This window comes from Salvelinus namaycush, chromosome 13 (assembly GCF_016432855.1).
Source record: "Salvelinus namaycush isolate Seneca chromosome 13, SaNama_1.0, whole genome shotgun sequence".
NCBI lineage: Eukaryota > Metazoa > Chordata > Actinopteri > Salmoniformes > Salmonidae > Salvelinus > Salvelinus namaycush.
Window position 1 is genome coordinate 27,681,773 of NC_052319.1, and position 21,531 is coordinate 27,703,303.

General features: G+C 45.2%; 1 protein-coding gene across 1 annotated transcript; it reads right to left on the reverse strand.

The window, feature by feature from the left end:
* Window positions 1-3,023: 3,023 nt before the first annotated feature.
* On the reverse strand, window positions 3,024-20,765 carry epsti1 (epithelial stromal interaction 1). Its single transcript, XM_039007022.1, has 11 exons — window positions 20,505-20,765; window positions 18,924-18,982; window positions 18,326-18,409; window positions 18,167-18,240; window positions 17,191-17,274; window positions 13,772-13,845; window positions 12,769-12,853; window positions 9,900-9,983; window positions 9,721-9,782; window positions 9,232-9,437; window positions 3,024-3,845 (listed from the first exon to the last, which is right to left on the reverse strand). Exons 1-11 carry the CDS (start codon window positions 20,696-20,698, stop codon window positions 3,718-3,720), a joined length of 1,134 nt encoding a protein of 377 aa, XP_038862950.1. The 5' UTR covers window positions 20,699-20,765; the 3' UTR covers window positions 3,024-3,717.
* Window positions 20,766-21,531: the final 766 nt, after the last annotated feature.

Below are 21,531 nucleotides of genomic sequence, written 5' to 3' on the forward strand. Positions count from 1 at the left end.
AACGTAGCCCTGTCTTTCATTTTTGTTCAATGATTTCACCTGTGTTCGTTTCTCACCTGGTCTCATCAGTTCCCTATTTAGTTCAGTTCTTTCTGTTTGTATGGTTGTGAGGTATTGTTTTTGACTGCCTACCTGTGTTTCACCATTGCCTGTGACCACGATTCCTGCCTTCTGTGAAGGCTTAATAAACATCTGCTGCGCTCTGCGCGTGAATCTACACCTTTTTCTCCCTGAGTATTCATTACAAAAACAAGAAAATTGTGCTGTCTGGTTTGCTTATTATAAGGAATTTAAAATGATTCATACTTTTACTTTTACCTTTGATATATAAGTATATTTTAGCAACTACATTTACTTATGATACTTAAGTATATTTCAAACAAAATACTTTTAGACTTTTACTCAAGTAGTATTTTTCTGGGTGACATTCAATTTTACTTGAGTCATTTTCTATTAAGGTATCTTTACTTTTACTCAATACTGTATGAGAATTTAGTACTTTTTCCACCAATGGTCGTGTGTTTGTGTGTGTGCATACCTCAGTACCTGTGTGTCTGTACTGTGGATATGTGTGAGGGAAGGAGCTCGTTCAACTTTAAATCCCTGGGAAAAGTGGGAGAGTCTCACACTGCCGGACATGATGGTCAGATTGGACAGGAATATTATTCCCTCCCTAATTGCTCCCTCCCTCACTCCATCTCTCCCTCCTTGCTATATCCGGAACTGTCTTGTGCTGATTCTGGGTCAGAGGAGAAACACACCAGGGTGTAATGAGGAGAGGACTGGTTGCTTTGAGTCAAGCGGTTTGAAAGACATCAAGATACAGTACATTCAAACTGAGAGTTGGGGAGAGATTGTATCACTTTTTGTAAATGCATCTGTGGCTGTGTGAATAGCCATATTGAAACACACACAGATGTACACTGTAGTAGTAAAATATGGTTAAGCTGGGGTGTGGACAGGAAGTTAGGGTTAGGGCTGAGCTGGGGTGTGGACAGGAAGTTAGGGTTAGGGCTGAGCTGGGGTGTGGACAGGAAGTTAGGGTTAGGGCTGAGCTGGGGTGTGGACAGGAAGTCAGGGTTAGGGCTGAGCTGGGGTGTGGACAGGAAGTTATGGTTAGGGCTGAGCTGGGGTGTGGACAGGAAGTTAGGGTTAGGGCTGAGCTGGGGTGTGGACAGGAAGTTAGGGTTAGGGCTGAGCTGGGGTGTGGACAGGAAGTTAGGGTTAGGGCTGAGCTGGGGTGTGGACAGGAAGTTGGGGTTAGGGCTGAGCTGGGGTGTGAACAGGAAGTTGGGGTTAGGGCTGAGCTGGGGTGTGGACAGGAAGTTAGGGTTAGGGCTGAGCTGGGGTGTGGACAGGAAGTTGGGGTTAGGGCTGAGCTGGGGTGTGGACAGGAAGTTAGGGTTAGGGCTGAGCTGGGGTGTGGACAGGAAGTTAGGGTTAGGGCTGAGCTGGGGTGTGGACAGGAAGTTGGGGTTAGGGCTGAGCTAGGGTGTGGACAGGAAGTTGGGGTTAGGGCTGAGCTGGGGTGTGGACAGGAAGTTAGGGTTAGGGCTGCGCTGGGGTGTGGACAGGAAGTTAGGGTTAGGGCTGAGCTGGGGTGTGGACAGGAAGTTGGGGTTAGGGCTGAGCTGGGGTGTGGACAGGAAGTTGGGGTTAGGGCTGAGCTGGGGTGTGGACAGGAAGTTGGGGTTAGGGCTGAGCTGGGGTGTGGACAGGAAGTTGGGGTTAGGGCTGAGCTGGGGTGTGGACAGGAAGTTGGGGTTAGGGCTGAGCTGGGGTGTGGACAGGAAGTTGGGGTTAGGGCTGAGCTGGGGTGTGGACAGGAAGTTGGGGTTAGGGCTGAGCTGGGGTGTGGACAGGAAGTTAGGGTTAGGGCTGAGCTGGGGTGTGGACAGGAAGTTGGGGTTAGGGCTGAGCTGGGGTGTGGACAGGAAGTTGGGGTTAGGGCTGAGCTGGGGTGTGGACAGGAAGTTGGGGTTAGGGCTGAGCTGGGGTGTGGACAGGAAGTTAGGGTTAGGGCTGAGCTGGGGTGTGGACAGGAAGTTGGGGTTAGGGCTGAGCTGGGGTGTGGACAGGAAGTTGGGGTTAGGGCTGAGCTGGGGTGTGGACAGGAAGTTGGGGTTAGGGCTAGCTATATCTACATCCCTGAGAGAACGTTGTTTTTGACATTGACTCATTTTGGGTAGATTCTATGAGTTTCTGTCTTCTTTGTAGCTAACCTCCCACGTTTCCTGTGCATATCATACACACTTGTCAAGTCAGCTGCTACTGCTTACTGTGTGTGTGTGCGTGCGCGTTTGTGTGTGCGCCAGATCCTGTAACAGATACACATATACCGCCCGAGAATCATCACGTGATACCTTATTATAGCATGGTCTCATCAAGACAAAGCTTTGTGCAATACTGGTTTGATTATACTGAGGGTGGTGGTTTGTACCACGATTTAGTCAACTGTATGTACACACAACATTCATCTTGGGACAGAGGACTCGTCCACTTAAGAGATAGCGAACAAAAGCCCATTGGAAACAATACATATACACACACAAGCTGCTTCAGCTATGGCAGGTGTGTTCAGGTGTACTCCTATCCTCACTGTGTAGCTGAAGAGGCATGACGTTGGTTGTTAAGTTACTGTAGCTCAACCCGGCCCATTTGAGATGGGAACAGGAAGATCTCCAGGTCATCTCTGAAGACTTTGTGGAGTCACATTTACCATAAGTACTTCCATTATATCTGAGAGGGGTTTTGGTTGGCAGTAACACAACCCTGTGCCATGTGAAAGTACCACTCTGTTCTTTGTTCTGGTCATTTATAAGAAGGGGATGACATCGCTATTGTCCGGTAAATAATGAATGGAAGTGTTGTTTTTTTTTAATCACCTTTGTGTCCTATTTTTACAAACACTGGCTTCTATGTTGTTCTATTTTGGGTCAACTGACAAAGACCTATTCGCAAGTACCCTTACAAAGTACAGCATCATAGAAAGACAAAGACAAAGCTTCTTCAACCATGCATAGTATCGTGTTGAACAACGATTTATTAAACACAGCCCTGGATAGCTGACCCAAACATTACAATACTAATTCAATCAGGGAAACATCTGAAGAATACAAAGTGAAAAGTCAAACATTTCAGTGAAACCAGAGGTGACACAGAACATAAAGACCCAATATATGATCTAATAGGACACGCCAAGGGAGACGGTCTATTGTTGTCCATCTTACAGATGAGAAACCCTTGTAATGGATAGCCAACATGTTGTTGAGATTAGCCTTTATACAGAGAAACAGAAAACAGGACAGATGTTTCCATAACAACACAATGAGCTTGTTAAAAGCCAAATGGATATTAAGATGCTGACTCATCCTAGTGCCCTACAACTCATTTGTAAAAAACACATCATCCTAAATCAATGTCAGACACGATGGAGCAATTTGTCATTTGTGCTGAAGAAATTAAGTAGTTTCACTCTATTATTATTACTAAGATATTACCTTTCACAATGGTATCATTACTTGATCTAATAGATATTGTCAAGTTTCACAATATTATCATTATTACGGAATCAAGTTTCACAATTGTACTATTACTTTCAAGGTTCACAATATTATTAGTACTAGACGGAGATATGAGGAAGATTCAGCAGTAAAAGTTAATACACAAGGGTTGTCATTAGACTAGCACACATGCCTGTTGGTAGTCTCTGCAACACTAGATAAGTAAGTCATAGGCCTGTTGATAGTCTCCGTTACACTGAATGACGATATCCTCCAGAAAGGGTCTCTCACAGAACGGGAAGCTATTCTGAAGCTTCATCACAACCCACTCAAAGTCTGGATCTACAGGAGAAAAAGGAGTTCAGTGTTACATTTTACATTTATGCACATGTATGATTTTTCCAGTCATATTAGGCAACAAAGAAATCCTTTGTTGGGGTCTCTTGACAAGCCTGGGAAAGCAAGACAACTGCTCTCATGGAGTTTTATACCACACACAGTGTGTGATCCTTTAGTTCTGAATACACATGCAGGATCTTCATTTCAAATGTATATTGTCACAGCAAAATAATCCTGCAGCAACAGGATTTGAACGCTTTGTCCATAATGTTGCTTGATCGGTGGTTAGGCTATTAGCTGGCCAAAAGTAGGCGACATGAAAAGTGCAATACTGTTAATATAACTGTGTGTTAATGTGGGGTTTCAGTGAATTTATGTAAATCACGAAGCTCATCTGCATTTCCAGCAGGAACATTTTCAGCAACAAAAGAGTGATCAAATGAAGATCCTATATCTGTATCTAAACGCTGGGGTATGGAGACAGAGGTACCATATCCTGACCTATCAAACCCTAAATGAAAGCTGTATATTTCTTCTGCATACAGCTGGATCTGTGCAACAGATGACGTGGAATTTAGACTTGACTTTAGACCACTTTATGAGTTATGAAACGTTTTGAAACTTTGATTTTGGATGAATGTTGGATGACAGACACAGAGCTCTGCTTTGTGTTCTAAACACCAAAGCCTCATCCAGTCCCACGCACACACACACACACACACACGCACACACACGCACGCACGCACACACACGCACGTGCGCACACACGCACGCACGCACGCACACACACACACGCACACATACGCACATACACGCATGCACGCACACACACATACACACACACACATACACACAGTCAGACAAGACATTAGGATGACAGTCTCATCCCAGACCAAGCCCGTTCACTGCAGTCAGAGGACACTCCCATGATGCTCCCTGCTGGGTCATCTGGTTCAGCCAGGAAGGACAGATGACCGGAGAAGAGAGAGAGAGAGGGATGGAGAGAAAGAAAAATAAGAAACACTGATCTTCCATCACAGTCATTCTGATCCAACCTGATCCTCCAACTAACCACACTATAACAGGCCCTGATCACATACACACACACACAAACTCACACACACACTCATACACAGATACACACACACACACAGAGCAGGGCAGTGTGAGGAGCCTGGAGGGAGAGGGCATCAGCCAGGCAGGAGGAGATTAGGAGTGTTATGGTGGTGAAGGACTAGCATCCTCTTTACATCCTAATCACCACGGCCATTTAGCCAACAGATGCTTTTCTCCAAAACTATTTCCAGTTGACAACTGGACTCTGTACATTACACCCTAATGAGGGTGGTTACTGAACATGGCCATTTACAACAGCTATCGGATCCAAGTTGACGGGTGTCTTCAGGACCAACCCACAACCCTGGCAACGAACCCACAACCCTGGCATCGAACCCACAACGCTGGCAACGAACCCAAAACTCTGGCATCGAACCCACAACCCTGGCATCGAACCCACAACCCTGGCAATGAACCCACAACCCTGGCAACGAACCCAAAACCCTGGCATCGAACCCACAACCCTGGCATCGAACCCACAACCCTGGCAACGAACCCAAAACTCTGGCATCGAACCCACAACCCTGGCATCGAACCCACAACCCTGGCAACGAACCCAAAACCCTGGCATCGAACCCACAACCCTGGCATCGAACCCACAACGCTGGCAACGAACCCAAACCCTGGCAATGAACCCACAACCCTGGCAACGAACCCAAAACCCTGGCATCGAACCCACAACCCTGGCAACGAACCCAAAACCCTGGCAATGAACCCACAACCCTGGCAACGAACCCAAAACCCTGGCATCGAACCCACAACCCTGGCATCGAACCCACAACCCTGGCAATGAACCCACAACCCTGGCAACGAACCCAAAACCCTGGCATCGAACCCACAACCCTGGCATCGAACCCACAACCCTGGCAACGAACCCACAACCCTGGCATCGAACCCACAACCCTGGCATCGAACCCACAACCCTGGCATCGAACCCACAACCCTGGCAACGAACCCACAACCCTGGCAACGAACCCAAAACCCTGGCATCGAACCCACAACCATGGCATCGAACCCACAACGCTGGCAACGAACCCAAACCCTGGCAATGAACCCACAACCCTGGCAACGAACCCACAACCCTGGCATCGAACCCACAACCCTGGCAACGAACCCAAAACCCTGGCAATGAACCCACAACCCTGGCAACGAACCCAAAACCCTGGCATCGAACCCACAACCCTGGCATCGAACCCACAACCCTGGCAATGAACCCACAACCCTGGCAACGAACCCAAAACCCTGGCATCGAACCCACAACCCTGGCATCGAACCCACAACCCTGGCAACGAACCCACAACCCTGGCATCGAACCCACAACCCTGGCATCGAACCCACAACCCTGGCATCGAACCCACAACCCTGGCAACGAACCCACAACCCTGGCAACGAACCCACAACCCTGGCATCGAACCCACAACCCTGGCATCGAACCCACAACGCTGGCAACGAACCCACAACCCTGGCATCGAACCCACAACCCTGGCAATGAACCCACAACCCTGGCAACGAACCCACAACACTGGCATCGAACCCACAACCCTGGCAACGAACCCACAACCCTGGCATCGAACCCACAACCCTGGCATCGAACCCACAACCCTGGCAACGAACCCACAACCCTGGCATCGAACCCACAACCCTGGCATCGAACCCACAACCCTGGCAACGAACCCACAACCCTGGCATCGAACCCACAACGCTGGCAACGAACCCACAACCCTGGCATCGAACCCACAACCCTGGCATCGAACCCACAACCCTGGCAACGAACCCACAACCCTGGCAATGAACCCACAACCCTGGCAACGAACCCAAAACCGCGGCATCGAACCCACAACCCTATCATCAAACCCACAACCCCGGCATGAAACCCAAAAGCCTGGCATCAAACCCACAACCCTGGCAATGGGCCATCCAAGCCAGTTCACAGGCTGCTGCTAACTGGTTAGAGAGGATGAATGGCGTTGGTTTGTCAGGGATGATGGCTGAGATAGTGTGGCCAGGCAAAGCTCTGCACTGACAGGCAGAAAACTATGTTTACTGTGATGACAGCTGGGTTCGAACCCAGGTCTCCTGCGAAACCCACTGAGCAAAGCCAAGGCATTGCCTTGGGTAAATAATGCAAGTTTTCATGGGTGCGATGTGACTGTGAGAGCAAAAGTATTTTGCAGATGTGATGACGAGTAGCAGTAGTTCCTGAAGTGAACTGTCCCTGAAGTGAACTGTCCCTGAAGTGAACTGTTCCTGAAGTGAACTGTCCCTGAAGTGAACTGTCCCTGAAGTGAACTGTCCCTGAAGTGAACTGTCCCTGAAGTGAACTGTTCCTGATGTGAACTGTTCCTGAAGTGAACTGTCCCTGAAGTGAACTGTCCCTGAAGTGAACTGTTCCTGATGTGAACTGTTCCTGAAGTGAACTGTTCCTGAAGTGAACTGTTCCCGAGGTGAACTGTTGCTGAAGTGAACTGTTCCTGAAGTGAACTGTTCCTGACGTGAACTGTCCCTGACGTGAACGGTCCCTGACGTGAACTGTCCCTGAAGTGAACTGTTCCTGATGTGAACTGTTCCTGAAGTGAACTGTTCCTCATGTGAACTGTTCCTGATGTGAACTGTTCCTGAAGTGAACTGTTCCTGACGTGAACTGTTGCTGAAGTGAACTGTTCCCGAAGTGAACTGTTCCCGAAGTGAACTGTTCCTGACGTGAACTGTCCCTGACGTGAACTGTTCCTGACGTGAACTATCCCTGACGTGAACTGTCCCTGAAGTGAACTGTCCCTGAAGTGAACTGTCCCTGACGTGAACTGTCCCTGACGTGAACTGTCCCTGACGTGAACTGTCCCTGAAGTGAACTGTCCCTGAAGTGAACTGTCCCTGAAGTGAACTGTCCCTGACGTGAACTGTCCCTGACGTGAACTGTCCCTGACGTGAACTGTTCCTGACGTGAACTGTCCCTGACGTGAACTGTTCCTGACGTGAACTGTTCCTGACGTGAACTATCCCTGACGTGAACTGTCCCTGAAGTGAACTGTCCCTGAAGTGAACTGTCCCTGAAGTGAACTGTCCCTGAAGTGAACTGTCCCTGACGTGAACTGTTCCTGACGTGAACTGTCCCTGACGTGAACTGTCCCTGAAGTGAACTGTCCCTGAAGTGAACTGTCCCTGACGTGAACTGTCCCTGAAGTGAACTGTCCCTGACGTGAACTGTCCCTGACGTGAACTGTCCCTGAAGTGAACTGTCCCTGACGTGAACTGTCCCTGACGTGAACTGTCCCTGAAGTGAACTGTTTCTGAAGTGAACTGTTTCTGAAGTGAACTGTTCCTGAAGTGAACTGTTCCTGACGTGAACTGTTCCTGACGTGAACTGTCCCTGACGTGAACTGTCCCTGAAGTGAACTGTCCCTGACGTGAACTGTCCCTGAAGTGAACTGTCCCTGAAGTGAACTGTCCCTGACGTGAACTGTCCCTGACGTGAACTGTCCCTGACGTGAACGGTTCCTGACGTGAACTGTTCCTGACGTGAACAGTGAAATCCAACAGAAATAAGCTCAAGCATCAGATGCCATCAGCTACAGAAGCCCAGGAACGTGGGAAGGGAATCAAAGTGGACCTTTCTTATGAGGAAACTCTAGTCAACAGAACATCTCCTCCTGTCCTGCTGCTGCTATGTGGGCTTTGGCAATGGCTGCTGCCATTGATGGGTTCATTTAAACTAAAGGGTTTAGTCTTCTGCACAAACACACACACACACACACACACACACACACACACACACACACACACACACACACACACACACACACACACACACACACACACACACACACACACACACACACACACACACACACACACACACACACACACACACACACACACACACATCTGAAGACTGCACACCTTGGCACCAGGAAAATGAAATCATGTCAGAAGCATCTATAAGAAGTGTTTCAAGCCCTGACCACTGGAATGTCTTTGACACATTGATTCATACATTCTTTTGGAATTGTATTTACACTACACTGTATTATTGCCTTTTTTGTAGATAGGCGGCAGTGGTCAAAGTGGCCCATGGCAAGTGAGGTGAGAGCCGTGAAGTCATTCCCGACTCTCTCTCTGAACTCTCTCTCTGACAGCATCACACTGAGAAGCTTTTCCTTTCTACTTGACAGCTTGGCTCAGAGACACCAGAATGTCCCTCCCTTACTGACACATTGTAATTAACGGTACCCAGTGTGCAAGTGTGTATGTGTACGTGCATCCGTGTGTGTCTTACTGGTCTCCTCTCGCCACTCTGAGGTGCTGTGTGCTGGGTCAGGCTCCGGGGATGTAAAGCTGTCTTGTGGTCGGGAGGTCTGTCTATGGGTCTGCCAGTCTCTTCTGTCCTCCTCCATAGCCACAGGGGGGCGCTGTAGCTCAATCTGCCCCCCTGCAACCTCTGTGCCCCCACCCTGCAGTCGGTCGAGGAAAGCTGATCTCCCCCTGCCACCAGACATAATCATTTTGTGTTATAAAATGTATGTGTTTCCTTGGAATGTATTCAGTATGTTTCTATGCTAATGTTTGTAACGCTGCAAGCTACATCTCTTTTACAGGGATAATAATATATTTTAAACTATTAAAAAGAGATTAGAAATATCAATAGATTACAGGCCATCCAGCCAACTACTGGAGCAAAAATAAATAAGGGAACAATGTCTAAACAGATCACTCAACATAAAAAAATGACAATTAGGTTTGAACATTGTTGTAAAAATGAGCACACCTTCTCAATTCTCTCCTCCTCTCCTCCTCTTGATCACTCTCTTTCCCCTCCAAAACCTCACTCTGAGGGGAAGAACATGGATTAGTACTGCCCCGATAACTGAACTGTAGTTTCATTCCTGCTTGGGCTACATATACCGATAACATTTGTTAGCAATGGTTGTATATTTGACAGGGTACCTTCATCCTCTGTTCCTCCTTCTTCAGCTGTAGAGCTGTGTTCTCCTCCTCTCTCCTCTCTGCCCTGTAATCCTGGGCTCTGGCCTGCAGGAGAGGAACATAAGAAAACAGGGTCTCAGGCCTCTGCTTGAACACACACACACACAGAGAGAGAGCAAGAGAGAGAAAGAGAGCAGAGAGCAGAAAAAGAGAGGCAGAGAGAGAGCAGAAACAGAGAGAGAGAGAGAGAGAGAGAGAGAGAGAGAGAGAGAGAGAGAGAGAGAGAGAGAGAGAGAGAGAGAGAGAGAGAGAGAGAGGCAGAGAGAGACAGAGAGAGAGAGAGAGAGAGAGAGAGAGAATGTTGTTTTTCTGGTGTCAGGCTTTTTCTCTTTCTCTGTTCTCTATCCTCCGACTCTGGAGAGTAGGGAGTGCGCACACACAACACAAAACTCACACAGACACACACACACACACGTGCACGCACACTCCCCCACACAAACAGAGGATATAAGGAATATTAATCGTCCCTTAAGGAACCATCTCTGAAAGAACAACAAATTCCCCAGTACCCCAGTAGAGACCACATCAACCACACTCTCTCCCCCTTCTTCCCGTTGCTCTGACGTTGGTTTAGCTTGGAGGGATCCAGTACTGCAGTCTGGAGCACCTCCAGAGGACCAGGTCAGTAGAGAGTAAAGCAGGAACACAGACATCCTGACACTCCTTCACTACCATGTTTTCAGAGAAAACAAGCAGAAAATATATGAATAGAATGTAGGATCTCTATGTAATCTGGAGAGGCATACCGCTACACACATTATTCTGTGTATGTCTGTCTCCACAGGGATGACAAAGGTATTGTCATGTGATATTTCTATCTTTTTGGGTTCTCCTACAGTCACTGCCTGTCAGGGAGAGGAATCCCTTTCTCTCTTCTGCTATCACTCTCTCTATTTCTCTATTCCTGTCCTGTTTCCTTATCTTTGCATGCAGCCCTCTTCCCATCGCTCTTTCTCCTCACCCTCTCTCTCTTCTCCCTCTCCTCACCCTCTCTCTCTCCCTATCCTTACCCTCTCTCTTGCTCTCTTCTCCCTCTCTCTCCCTCTCCGTACCCTCTCTCTCTCTCCTCAACCTCTTTCTCTCTCCCTCTCTCTCCCTTTCCTCACCCTCTCTCCCTCTCCTTACCCTCTTTCTCTCTCTCTCCCTCTCCCTTTACGCAGCCTCTCTCTCTCTCTTCTCACTCTCCTCTCTCTCTTCTCCCTCTCTCACTCTCCCTTTACTCAGCCTCTCTCTCTCTCTTCTCCCTCTCTCACTCTCCTCTCCCTCTCTCACTCTCCCTTTACTCAGCCTCTCCCTCTCTCACTCTCCACACTCTCCTCTCTCCCTTCTCCCTCTCTCACTCTCTTTTCCCTCTTCTCTCTTTCTCCCTCTCCTCACTCTCTCTCCCTCTATTTCTCTCTCTCCCTCCCTCTCTTCAACCTCTCTCTCCCTTTCCTCACCCTCTCTCTCCCTTTCCTCACCCTCTCTCTCTCCCTCCCCTCACCCTCTCTCTCTCCTTCTCTATCACTCCTGGCACTGCTAATTCTCCCAATAAGGTGAGAAATAAGGGAAACTAGAGAAACTTGCACAACAATGAGAAAAGCCACACAAGAAAACATTTCCTCTGTCTATCTGTCTGTCTACCACAACTGTGTGTGCAATTTGAATAAAGATGTCAGTTGACACATAATACTGTTGTCAGTCAGTACAGTATGAAACCCTTCCTAAACACACACATACTCAAACCCTGAGAAACGTCCTTCCTGCTCTCCCCTGTCTGCTGTCTGCACATCACCAGACACGACACCACTGAGACCAGGCTAGGGCTGAGATGAGACATCAACACTACTATTATTACCACTACATACAAACAATAGTATATTACACACATTAAGCTATGATGGCTTGTGGTCTATTTCTCCATCCTCTCCAGGTAGATTGATTGGTTCTTCTGGAGCTGGTTGACATAGTGACCTGGATGACATAGCAAAGATGACCTCTGTGATTGGCAGGTCTTCCTGCATCCTGGCCTCCCATTGGCTGACAGCCTGGCTTCCTTCCAGGTACTTTCACCAGAACTACGCAGGTTATTCCACCCTTGGTCTGTCGGCAGTGAACCCCCCCCCCCTCTCTCCCTCCCTTTCACTCTCTCTCTCTCTATCCATCTCTCTCTCTCTCTCTATCCATCTCTCTCTCTCTCTCTATCCATCCATCTCTCTCTCTCATCTCTCCGTACTTTATGTGAACTCTGTGAGCCTCACCCCACCAACTCCCTTTCTATAACCATCAAATTATGAGGAGAGGTGGGATAGAGAGAGAGAGAGAAAGAGATGGAGAAAGAGATGGAGAAAGAGATGGAGAAGGAAAGCGAGGGTAAAGAAAGAAAGACAGAGAGAGAGAGAGTGAAAGAGACGGCAAGACTTCTAGTGTGTATTTATTTATACTTACTTAAATCCAATCATACCCTCTAAAGTCTCTCTGTGCACAGGCTCTCTCACACACACACACACACACACACACACACACACACACACACACACACACACACACACACACACACACACACACACACACACACACACACACACACACACACACACACAAACACACACACACACAGTGTCCACTAGCTCTGACCAGAGGATAATATTAAGGGGATGGGTCCTCTCCCCGGGCTGGGCTGGACCAACATTTCTGGGGCTGAGTTTATCCCCACTCCACCCCGGTCAATGAAAGCAGATCGTATACAAAGATGGATCCATTGGTGTGAATTACCCCTGACCTCACAGCCACAGCTCTGAGAGTTCTGAACCCAGGGCCCTGTCTAGGATATACACACACATAGTCCTACCCAGGGTGATGTGTGTGAGGCACTAGTCACTGCCAATGGAGCTGCATCTGACCTCTCCACCCTCTGAAGGAACTGCTTTGTCTTCCTGCAGATCACACACACACGCACACACGCACACACGCACACACACACACACACACACACACACACACACACACACACACACACACACACACACACACACACACACACACACACACACACACACACACACACACACACACACACACACACACACACACACACGGTGGTGTTAATGTTTTCTGCAGACACTCCTGATTCTCCCCACAGCAAGATGCTGTTTCACAGAGGAGTCACCTAGTCTGTTTGTCCTGGTCTGACTCTTACTGTCTTCATCCTCTTTCCTGTCCTGTGTCTCAGTCCTCTGTCCTAACTGTCCTGTCCCCATCTCAGTCCCATCTCTAGCCCCGTCATCTGTACTCTGTAACCGCCTCTCCTCTCTCTACCCCTGACTCCAACATGCTCCCTCCCTCCCTCCGTCCGCCCGCCCGTCCGCCCGCCTGTCTGTCTCTACATGTTTGTATTTTTCCTTCCCTACAGTTCTCCTAGTGTGTTGTTGTGTCATGTTTGTTATTGTTAGGCTGGTGCCAGTGGTGTGACATCAAACAGACACTTTCCTCCAGAGGGGTTGGAATGTAGCCAGGGTTCCAACAACACAATAACTCTGTGGGGTGCTTAAGGGCTAGGTGTTTGGACCAGTGTTAATATTATTATGCTTTGGAGAAGAGATTCCTGCTCATGACACTCTGTACATAAACATCCATTAAAGTGCAAGGGTTCTGCATTCTCCTTCAGTTTTTGACTCTCCTCCACCTGTAATGATACAGTATGTTACTTAAGGTGAGTAGAAGGGTTTACATGGTTCAGTGACGGATGTGAGGGTAAACAGGGAGAGACAGGTTAAGTGTGTGTCACACGCCTCCATCTCCTCTGATGTCTGCTACAGAAACACCTTGTTTATTCACAAGTTCAAAGTGCTGACCTGAGGTGGTCCTGTTGGAGAACTTCTCTCCTCTGCCTCTCCTCCTGTTCTCTCCTCTCCTCCAGTCTCTCAGCCTGTAACATAGTTGAACACATCAGTGACTTGTTACTAATTAGTAGTGACTTCTCGTAACCATTCCCTCTCAGGTTACAATCAAGGACTAGGTTGTGGAGAGAAACATGGTCAGCTTCATTAGGTGGGTCATAAGACAGTGCTTGAAATGTTATTAAGGTGACAACTCGTTAAAGGTTCCGTAACCACTGCTCTGGTGTCCTTTATGAACCACTATTAAGACATCTCTGTCTGTATTCACCACTCAGAGAAGGCCAGCCAGACATGGACGTGACATGTCTAACAGCTCTCTCTGCTGCAGCCTGTGGTTCCTGGAAACACCAAGGCTCATCAATCAGTCAGGGAACTATTGTCTCCTTAATGATGGGTGTGGATATGTCTCTTTCTCTCTGTCTATTTTCCTTTCTTTCTTTCTCTCTCACTCTCTCTCTCTCTCATTCAATCACCACATCTAGGATTGTTTTAGTGTGCCTGCCAGCTGTCTGCAGTGACATCTGTTGGAATGAAATGGTATTACAGAGAGAAACAATACCTTCTGTATACCTACAGTATATGGTATGTAACAATACAGTCTAGAAGAAAAAGAAACGCACACCTATTTAGGCGAGGTGCTGGCTAGCGGAGTAGAAAACTTGAAAATAAAGGAGAGCCGCACACTCTAGGAGCTCAGACGCACAAATTGAATTACCAATGTTTCGACAGCCAAGCTGTCTTCATCAGGGTATAATCACAAACACTGCGGGATGACTCGTTTATATAATGTCAAAAGACACACAGGTGTCTGTAATCATGGCCAAGAGTGGCCTAATATCATTGGTTAATTCTCAAATATTAAAATGACATACAAAGAACAGCATACAAAAAACAAATGGATAGCATACGATCATAGATTCATTTTAGACTACACAAGTTCACACGGTCCCAGAACCCACGGGACTGAGTGTCTTTAATTTATCAAGCAAGATATTGAGCCCTCCCCATGTCTCTTTGCTTAATAAAGGGTTATCTTTTGTGCCTACAACCCAGTGCAACGACTTTGATGTAAAGGTAGACATGTTTAAGTTTTTTAGAAACATCCGTTTAAGGGAATACTTTAGCTCCCCTAATCCTGACATTTCTATTGAACCAGTAGGTTGCTCACCTGCACATACTCCGACTCCTTTTAGAAGCAAGAGTTATTTTATACCTCCAACCAATCGCAATCACTCTATCGAGACATATTGCAGAGTTGTTGAAAAAGATGTTGCTCATCTCCTTAAGAACAAACAGGAGTCCAAATCTTTCCATAATTTACCTAAGGATGAAAAACAAGCTTTGCTTGATTTACAATCCGATACCTCAGTCCTTATTCGTCCTGCTGACAAGGGTGGGTCGGTTGTACTCATGGATAGGACAGCTTATGTAAATGAATGTCATAGACAGCTGCTTGACAACACCTTTTACAAGAAACTTAGAAGTGACCCTACTTCCCAATTTCAGAATAATATATTTACTGTCCAGGACACCAGCAGTATGATCTATATCATTGAATCTCTTGATCCTCTCCCTGAGAATACCTTGTTAGTTACTTTTGATGTTGAGTTGTTATACACAAATATTCCTCACGAGGGCGGTATTGAAGCTATGGAACATTTTCTTCTGCAACGTGACCCTAATAAACTACCTTCCAGTGAATGCATTATAACATTGGCTGAAATAGTACTCACACAACTATTTCATGTTTCTAAATGATTTCTTTATTCAGACGAAGGGTACTGCTATGGGATCTCCCATGGCTCCTAATTATGCTAATTTGTATGTGGGTTACATGGAAAAACAGTCTATTTTCAATCCTCTCAAAAATGTTTTCTTGCCTAACATTATTATGTGGAAACGGTATATTGATGATATTTTTGTTCTATGGAGGGGTGATGCAAAACAGCTCCAGGCATTCCATTCCAGGCACCTGAGATTTACTATGCAATCTGACACGTCAAATCAGTTTTCTTGATCTTGTGTGAAAATAATGTTCTATACACTGATCTTTACAGGAAACCTACTGATCGTAACAGTTTGTTGAGGGCTGATAGCTGTCACCCACTTCCCTTGAAAAATAGTTTGCCCTACAGACAATTCTGTCGAATCAAAAGAATTTGCAAAAAACAATCAGATTTCGACAGAAATATGACTGAGACGCAAAGAAAGTTCAAGGAGAGGGGGTACAAAATGATCAGATTAATATTGCCATTGAGAAAATTCAAAACAAAACGAGACATGACCTTTTAAGGGCAGTCTCGCAAAAAGACGCATTCTTAAATTCTAACTACCCGCTATTCAAAGCGCTCTGAACAAATTAAGGGAATCGTTCACAAACATTGGCACATTCTAAAATCCGATGATAGTCTCGGGAATGTGTTTTCGGACCTTCCCTTGGTCGTATTCTTGCGGGGCAGAAATCTCAGAGACCAATTGGTACACTCTGATTTACCACCCCAAGATATTCCTGAACAACGTCTATTTGCGCCCCTACTGGATGGAAATTACAAGTGTAATGGCTGTGCTCAATGCAATGGCACTTATAAATGCAGATCCTTCAAACACCCACAAACAGGGAAATCGATCCCAATCAAAGTGTTATTACGTGCTCCACTAAGGCAGTTATTTATCTAATAACTTTTCCTTGTGGTAAAAATTATGTGGGTAAAACAAAGCGGAAATTAAAAGTACGTATCTTAGGGCATCGTAGCACCATCAGGTGCAAAAACTTGACTTACCCAGTTGCGGCCCACTTTTTGGAGGCAGGCCACTCGATTTCGTCTCTGCGTTATATTGGCATCGAACATGTCACCCTCCCTAGGAGAGGGGGTGACCTTGATAATTTATTGTTAAAACGAGAGGCTGCCTGGATCTTTAACTTAAAGACCCTTGCTCCCGTCGGTCTCAACGTGGACTTTGATCTGAAGCCATTCTTGTGATTATTGTGACTTTGCCATTGTAATTGTTTGTAAACTTGTGTAGTCTAAAATGAATCTATGATCGTATGCTATCCATTTGTTTTTTGTATGCTGTTCTTTGTATGTCATTTTAATATTTGAGAATTAACCAATGATATTAGGCCACTCTTGGCCATGATTACAGACACCTGTGTGTCTTTTGACACTATATAAACGAGTCATCCCGCAGTGTTTGTGATTATACCCTGATGAAGACAGCTTGGCCGTCGAAACGTTGGTAATTACATTTTTGCATCTGAGCTCCTCTCCTTTATGTGCGGCTCTCCTTTATTTTCATGTAACAACACAGTGACATCAATAGTAAGTAAGATATGTATTTGTACAGTGCTAACACCCTTTCCATCCCTCTCTTACCTTCTCCCGCTGTTTAGCCTTCATCCTGTCATTCTCCTCTTCCTCAGACTGTTTCCGTTGCCGATCCATCTCCTCTTTTCTCAGCTTCACACAACACAAGTAGACAACTTACTCACACTGTCTGTCAAGGGCTATTTAGAAGGCATCATCAAGAAATTAACAGAATGTGAGGGTTTTAAATGCCAGGCTGGAATACGGGCCATAAAGGTATGAATACATCTGTATTGTAAAATGGAATGATGGAATACGGGCCATAAAGTTATAAATACATCTGTATTGTAAAATGGAATGATGGAATACGGGTCATAAAGTTATAAATAAATCTGTATTGTAAAATGGAATGATGGAATACAGGCCATAAAGTTATAAATAAATCTGTATTGTAAAATGGAATGATGGAATACGGGCCATAAAGTTATAAATAAATCTGTATTGTAAAATGGAATGATGGAATACGGGCCATAAAGTTATAAATACATCTTTATTGTAAAATGGAATGATGGAATACGGGCCATAAAGTTATAAATACATCTTTATTGTAAAATGGAATGATGGAATACGGGCCATAAAGTTATAAATACATCTTTATTGTAAAATGGAATGATGGAATACGGGCCATAAAGTTATAAATAAATCTGTATTGTAAAATGGAATGATGGAATACGGGCCATAAAGTTATAAATACATCTTTATTGTAAAATGGAATGATGGAATACGGGCCATAAAGTTATAAATACATCTTTATTGTAAAATGGAATGATGGAATACGGGCCATAAAGTTATAAATAAATCTGTATTGTAAAATGGAATGATGGAATACGGGCCATAAAGTTATAAATAAATCTGTATTGTAAAATGGAATGATGGAATACGGGCCATAAAGTTATAAATACATCTTTATTGTAAAATGGAATGATGGAATACGGGCCATAAAGTTATAAATACATCTTTATTGTAAAATGGAATGATGGAATACCTGTTTCTGCAGTTTAGATCGGCGTAACTCCAACAGCTGCCTCTCTCTGGCCTCAGCCAATGACACAGCACCACCTTACAGAGATACATGCATTAGAAGATAATATTATTAATGTGTGTGTGTGTGTGTGTGTGTGTGTGTGTGTGTGTGTGTGTGTACCTAGCCTCTCTGGGGCCAGCTGGACAGGACCAGGTCTGTTTGCTTCCTTCCATCTCTGTAAATCCTCCTCTTCTTTCTGAGCCACTGCAGGTTAAGAGAGAATAGTGACATGTTGGCAGTTTATATTCCAAGTAAATTTAAGCAATAAGGCACGAGGGGGTGTGGTATATGGCCAATATACCACGGCTAAGGGTTGTTCTTAGGCACGACGCAACGTGGTCGTGGTATATTGGCCATATACCACAAACCCCCGAGGTGCCTTATTGCTATTATAAACTGGTTACCAACATAATAAGAACAGTAAAAACAAATGTTTTGTCATACCTGATATACCACGGCTGTCAGCCAATCAGCATTCAGGGCTCGACCCACCCAGTTTATAATACAATATATAGTATATTACTAATATATACTATTACTGGAGGGAGGGGTTGATGGGAAGGGAGGGAGGGATAGAGGGATGGAGAGATATATCAATGCTAATGTAATAAAACAGGCAGGGAGTGCACCTCGAACCGACCCGCAGAAATCGATTGTGCCACAAAAGCGTGCTCAAGTGGCAGAGTCAATATACCAGGGTCGCTACAACAAGACTTACTCATTTGTAGTTTACTCCTTCGTGATTCAATGGGTGGTATCATGGTGAACCCATCTGAACTGAGAGAGAGAGAGAGCATGGAAATTAAAATCAAATTGTATTTGTCACATGCACCGAAATGCTGACTTACAAGCCCTTAACCAACCATTTTTTGTAAGAAAATATTTGCTAAATGTTAATATATATTTGTATTTAAGAACGAACAAAAAGTAAAACAATAAAATAACAATAACGAGCCTACAGTATATACAGGGGGTACCGGTCCCGAGTCAATTTGCTGGGGTAAAGGTTAGTCGAAGTAAATTGAGGTAATATGTACATGTAGGTAGGGGTAAAGTGACTATGCATAGATAATAAACAGTGAGTGGCATCAGTGTAAAAAGAGGGTCAATTCAAATAGTCTGGGTAGCCATTTGATTAACTGTTCAGCAGTCTAATGGATTGCGGTTAAAGAGCATTTGGACCTAGACTTTGCGCTCCGGTGTCGCTTGCCGTGCGGTAGCAGTGAGAACAGTCTAACACTAGGGTGGCTGGAGTCTTTGACAATTTTTAGGGCCTTCCTCTGACACCACATGGTATAGAGGACCTGGATGGCTGGAAGCTTGGCCCTAATGATGTACTGGGCCATACTACGCACTACCCTCTGTAGCGCCTTGCGGTCGGTCGTATGCGGAGCAGTTGCCATATCAAGCGGTGATGCAACCAGTCAGAGAAAGCGAGAGAAAGGGAAATGCAAAAGCCTCCCCCTACTTAGACGTGTAATAACCATCATAATCTTCTGTGCCAAGGGTTTTACCAGACAGAGGCAATATTCTTGTGCACCAAAACAGAACGCAAGCGTCTGTTCATGTGCGCATGCGTGCGCATAGACTAGTTTCACCAGAGATATTAGAGACAGGAGGAGATAGAAACGAATGGCCAAAGCATAACATCCCGCCCAGCAAACTGTCGACCAATCACGTTTATGTTGTCATTCTGTGTCACGCGGTTGCTAACTGAATCGTCACGCAATCCCTTCTCAAAATCAGGTATGAGTCGATAAATCTGCCTATTTTCCTCGGAAGTACGTAATGTCACGATTCCAAAGCTATACGATATTACAGAGAACAAGTTCATCTCCAAAATATGTGTAATTGTGTACTTCATGTTCACGAAATTCATGGTAATGTTATGTTTTTAAACTTGCTCACAATTGACTCCCATTCACTCCTGAAAGGAGAGCTCTAATTGTCCCACCATCGCCCAGAATGCACCGCGCAGCCCATTGCAATGCAGTTTTCCATCTCCTCAAAATAATCTCTGGTTTCTCTTCCATTTCACAGGAATTAAGAGCATGAAACGAAACTTAAATTTACTGTAGCCTAAAGGAGAATATGACTTTACATAAATACTTAATTTAAAACATTCTTAATTTGAATGGCATTCTCAACTTTTACATAATAATACTTCCAAAACTTTTCCCAATTCTTCTTAAACTTGATGCAGAAGAGAACCTTCCATATCAATATAGCCCGAATATCCCCTTGAAACATTGGAAAATACATATTCTAATGTAGATAAATATTATTGGCTACTACTCACTATCGAGGCTGAGTTGGATCCTGCTGTGTTTGTGGGTCGGTGTTCGCGTTGACAGGTGCGTTAGCATTGACATCAGGATTGGAATCCCCGGGCTCTTGCCATGCATTATTTCCAGACTGCCCATTTGTTCTCCGATTAACTCCTGAATTGGTAGAATTGATTCTATTATTACTATAATATCCCTGGTCGTCCATGATGGCAGCCTATATCCTATGGCTACTGACACAGAACTGTCTGAGACGCCGGTAAATTGGAGAAGACCCTACCCCCCTGTGGCAGACACGCGAATTGGAAAGTTAACTCCCAGTATTACCCACAGACTACAGTGCCTTCAGAAAGTATTCACACCTCTTGACTTTTCCAAAATTTGTTGTACAAAGTGGGATTTTTTATGGATTTAATTTACATTTTTTGTCAATGATCTACACTAAATACTCTAATGTCGAAGTGTAAGAAAAAATCGAACATTTTGTAAAACAAATCATGAAAAATAAAACACTAATATATCTTGATTAGATAAGTATTCCACAAGTCAATACATGTTAGAATCACATTTGGCAGCGATTACAGCTGTGAGTATTTCTGGGTAAGTCTCTAAGAACTTTACCCACCTGGATTGTACAACATTTGGCCATTTATTATTTTCATAATTCTTCAAGCTCAGTAAAATTGGTTGTTGATCATTGCTAGACAACCATTTTCATGTCTTGCCATAGATTTTCAAGCAGATTTAAGTCAAAACTGTAACTCAGCCACTCAGGAACATTCACTGTCTTCTTGGTAAGCAACTCCAGTGTATATTTGGCCTTGTGTTTTAGGTTATTGTCCTGCTGATAGATGAATTCATCTCCCAGTGTCTGGTGGAAGCAGACTGAACCAGGTTTACCTCTAGGATTTTGCCTGTTCTTACCTCCATTCCATTTATTTTTTATTCTGAAAAACTTCCCAGTCCTTAACTATTACAAGCATACCCATAACATGATAAAGCCACCACTATGCTTGACAATATGGAGAGTGGTACTCAGTC

Coding starts and splice junctions, on each gene's coding strand:
- epsti1 (XM_039007022.1), bottom strand. CDS start 20,698: ATGGACGACCAGGGATATTATAGTAATAATAGAATCAATTCTACCAAT. Junction 13,846..17,190: donor AGGCTAAACAGCGGGAGAAG/GTAAGAGAGGGA, acceptor ACTATGTTACAG/GCTGAGAGACTGGAGGAGAG. Junction 9,438..9,720: donor AGGAGGAGAGAATTGAGAAG/GTGTGCTCATTT, acceptor GTCTGGTGGCAG/GGGGAGATCAGCTTTCCTCG.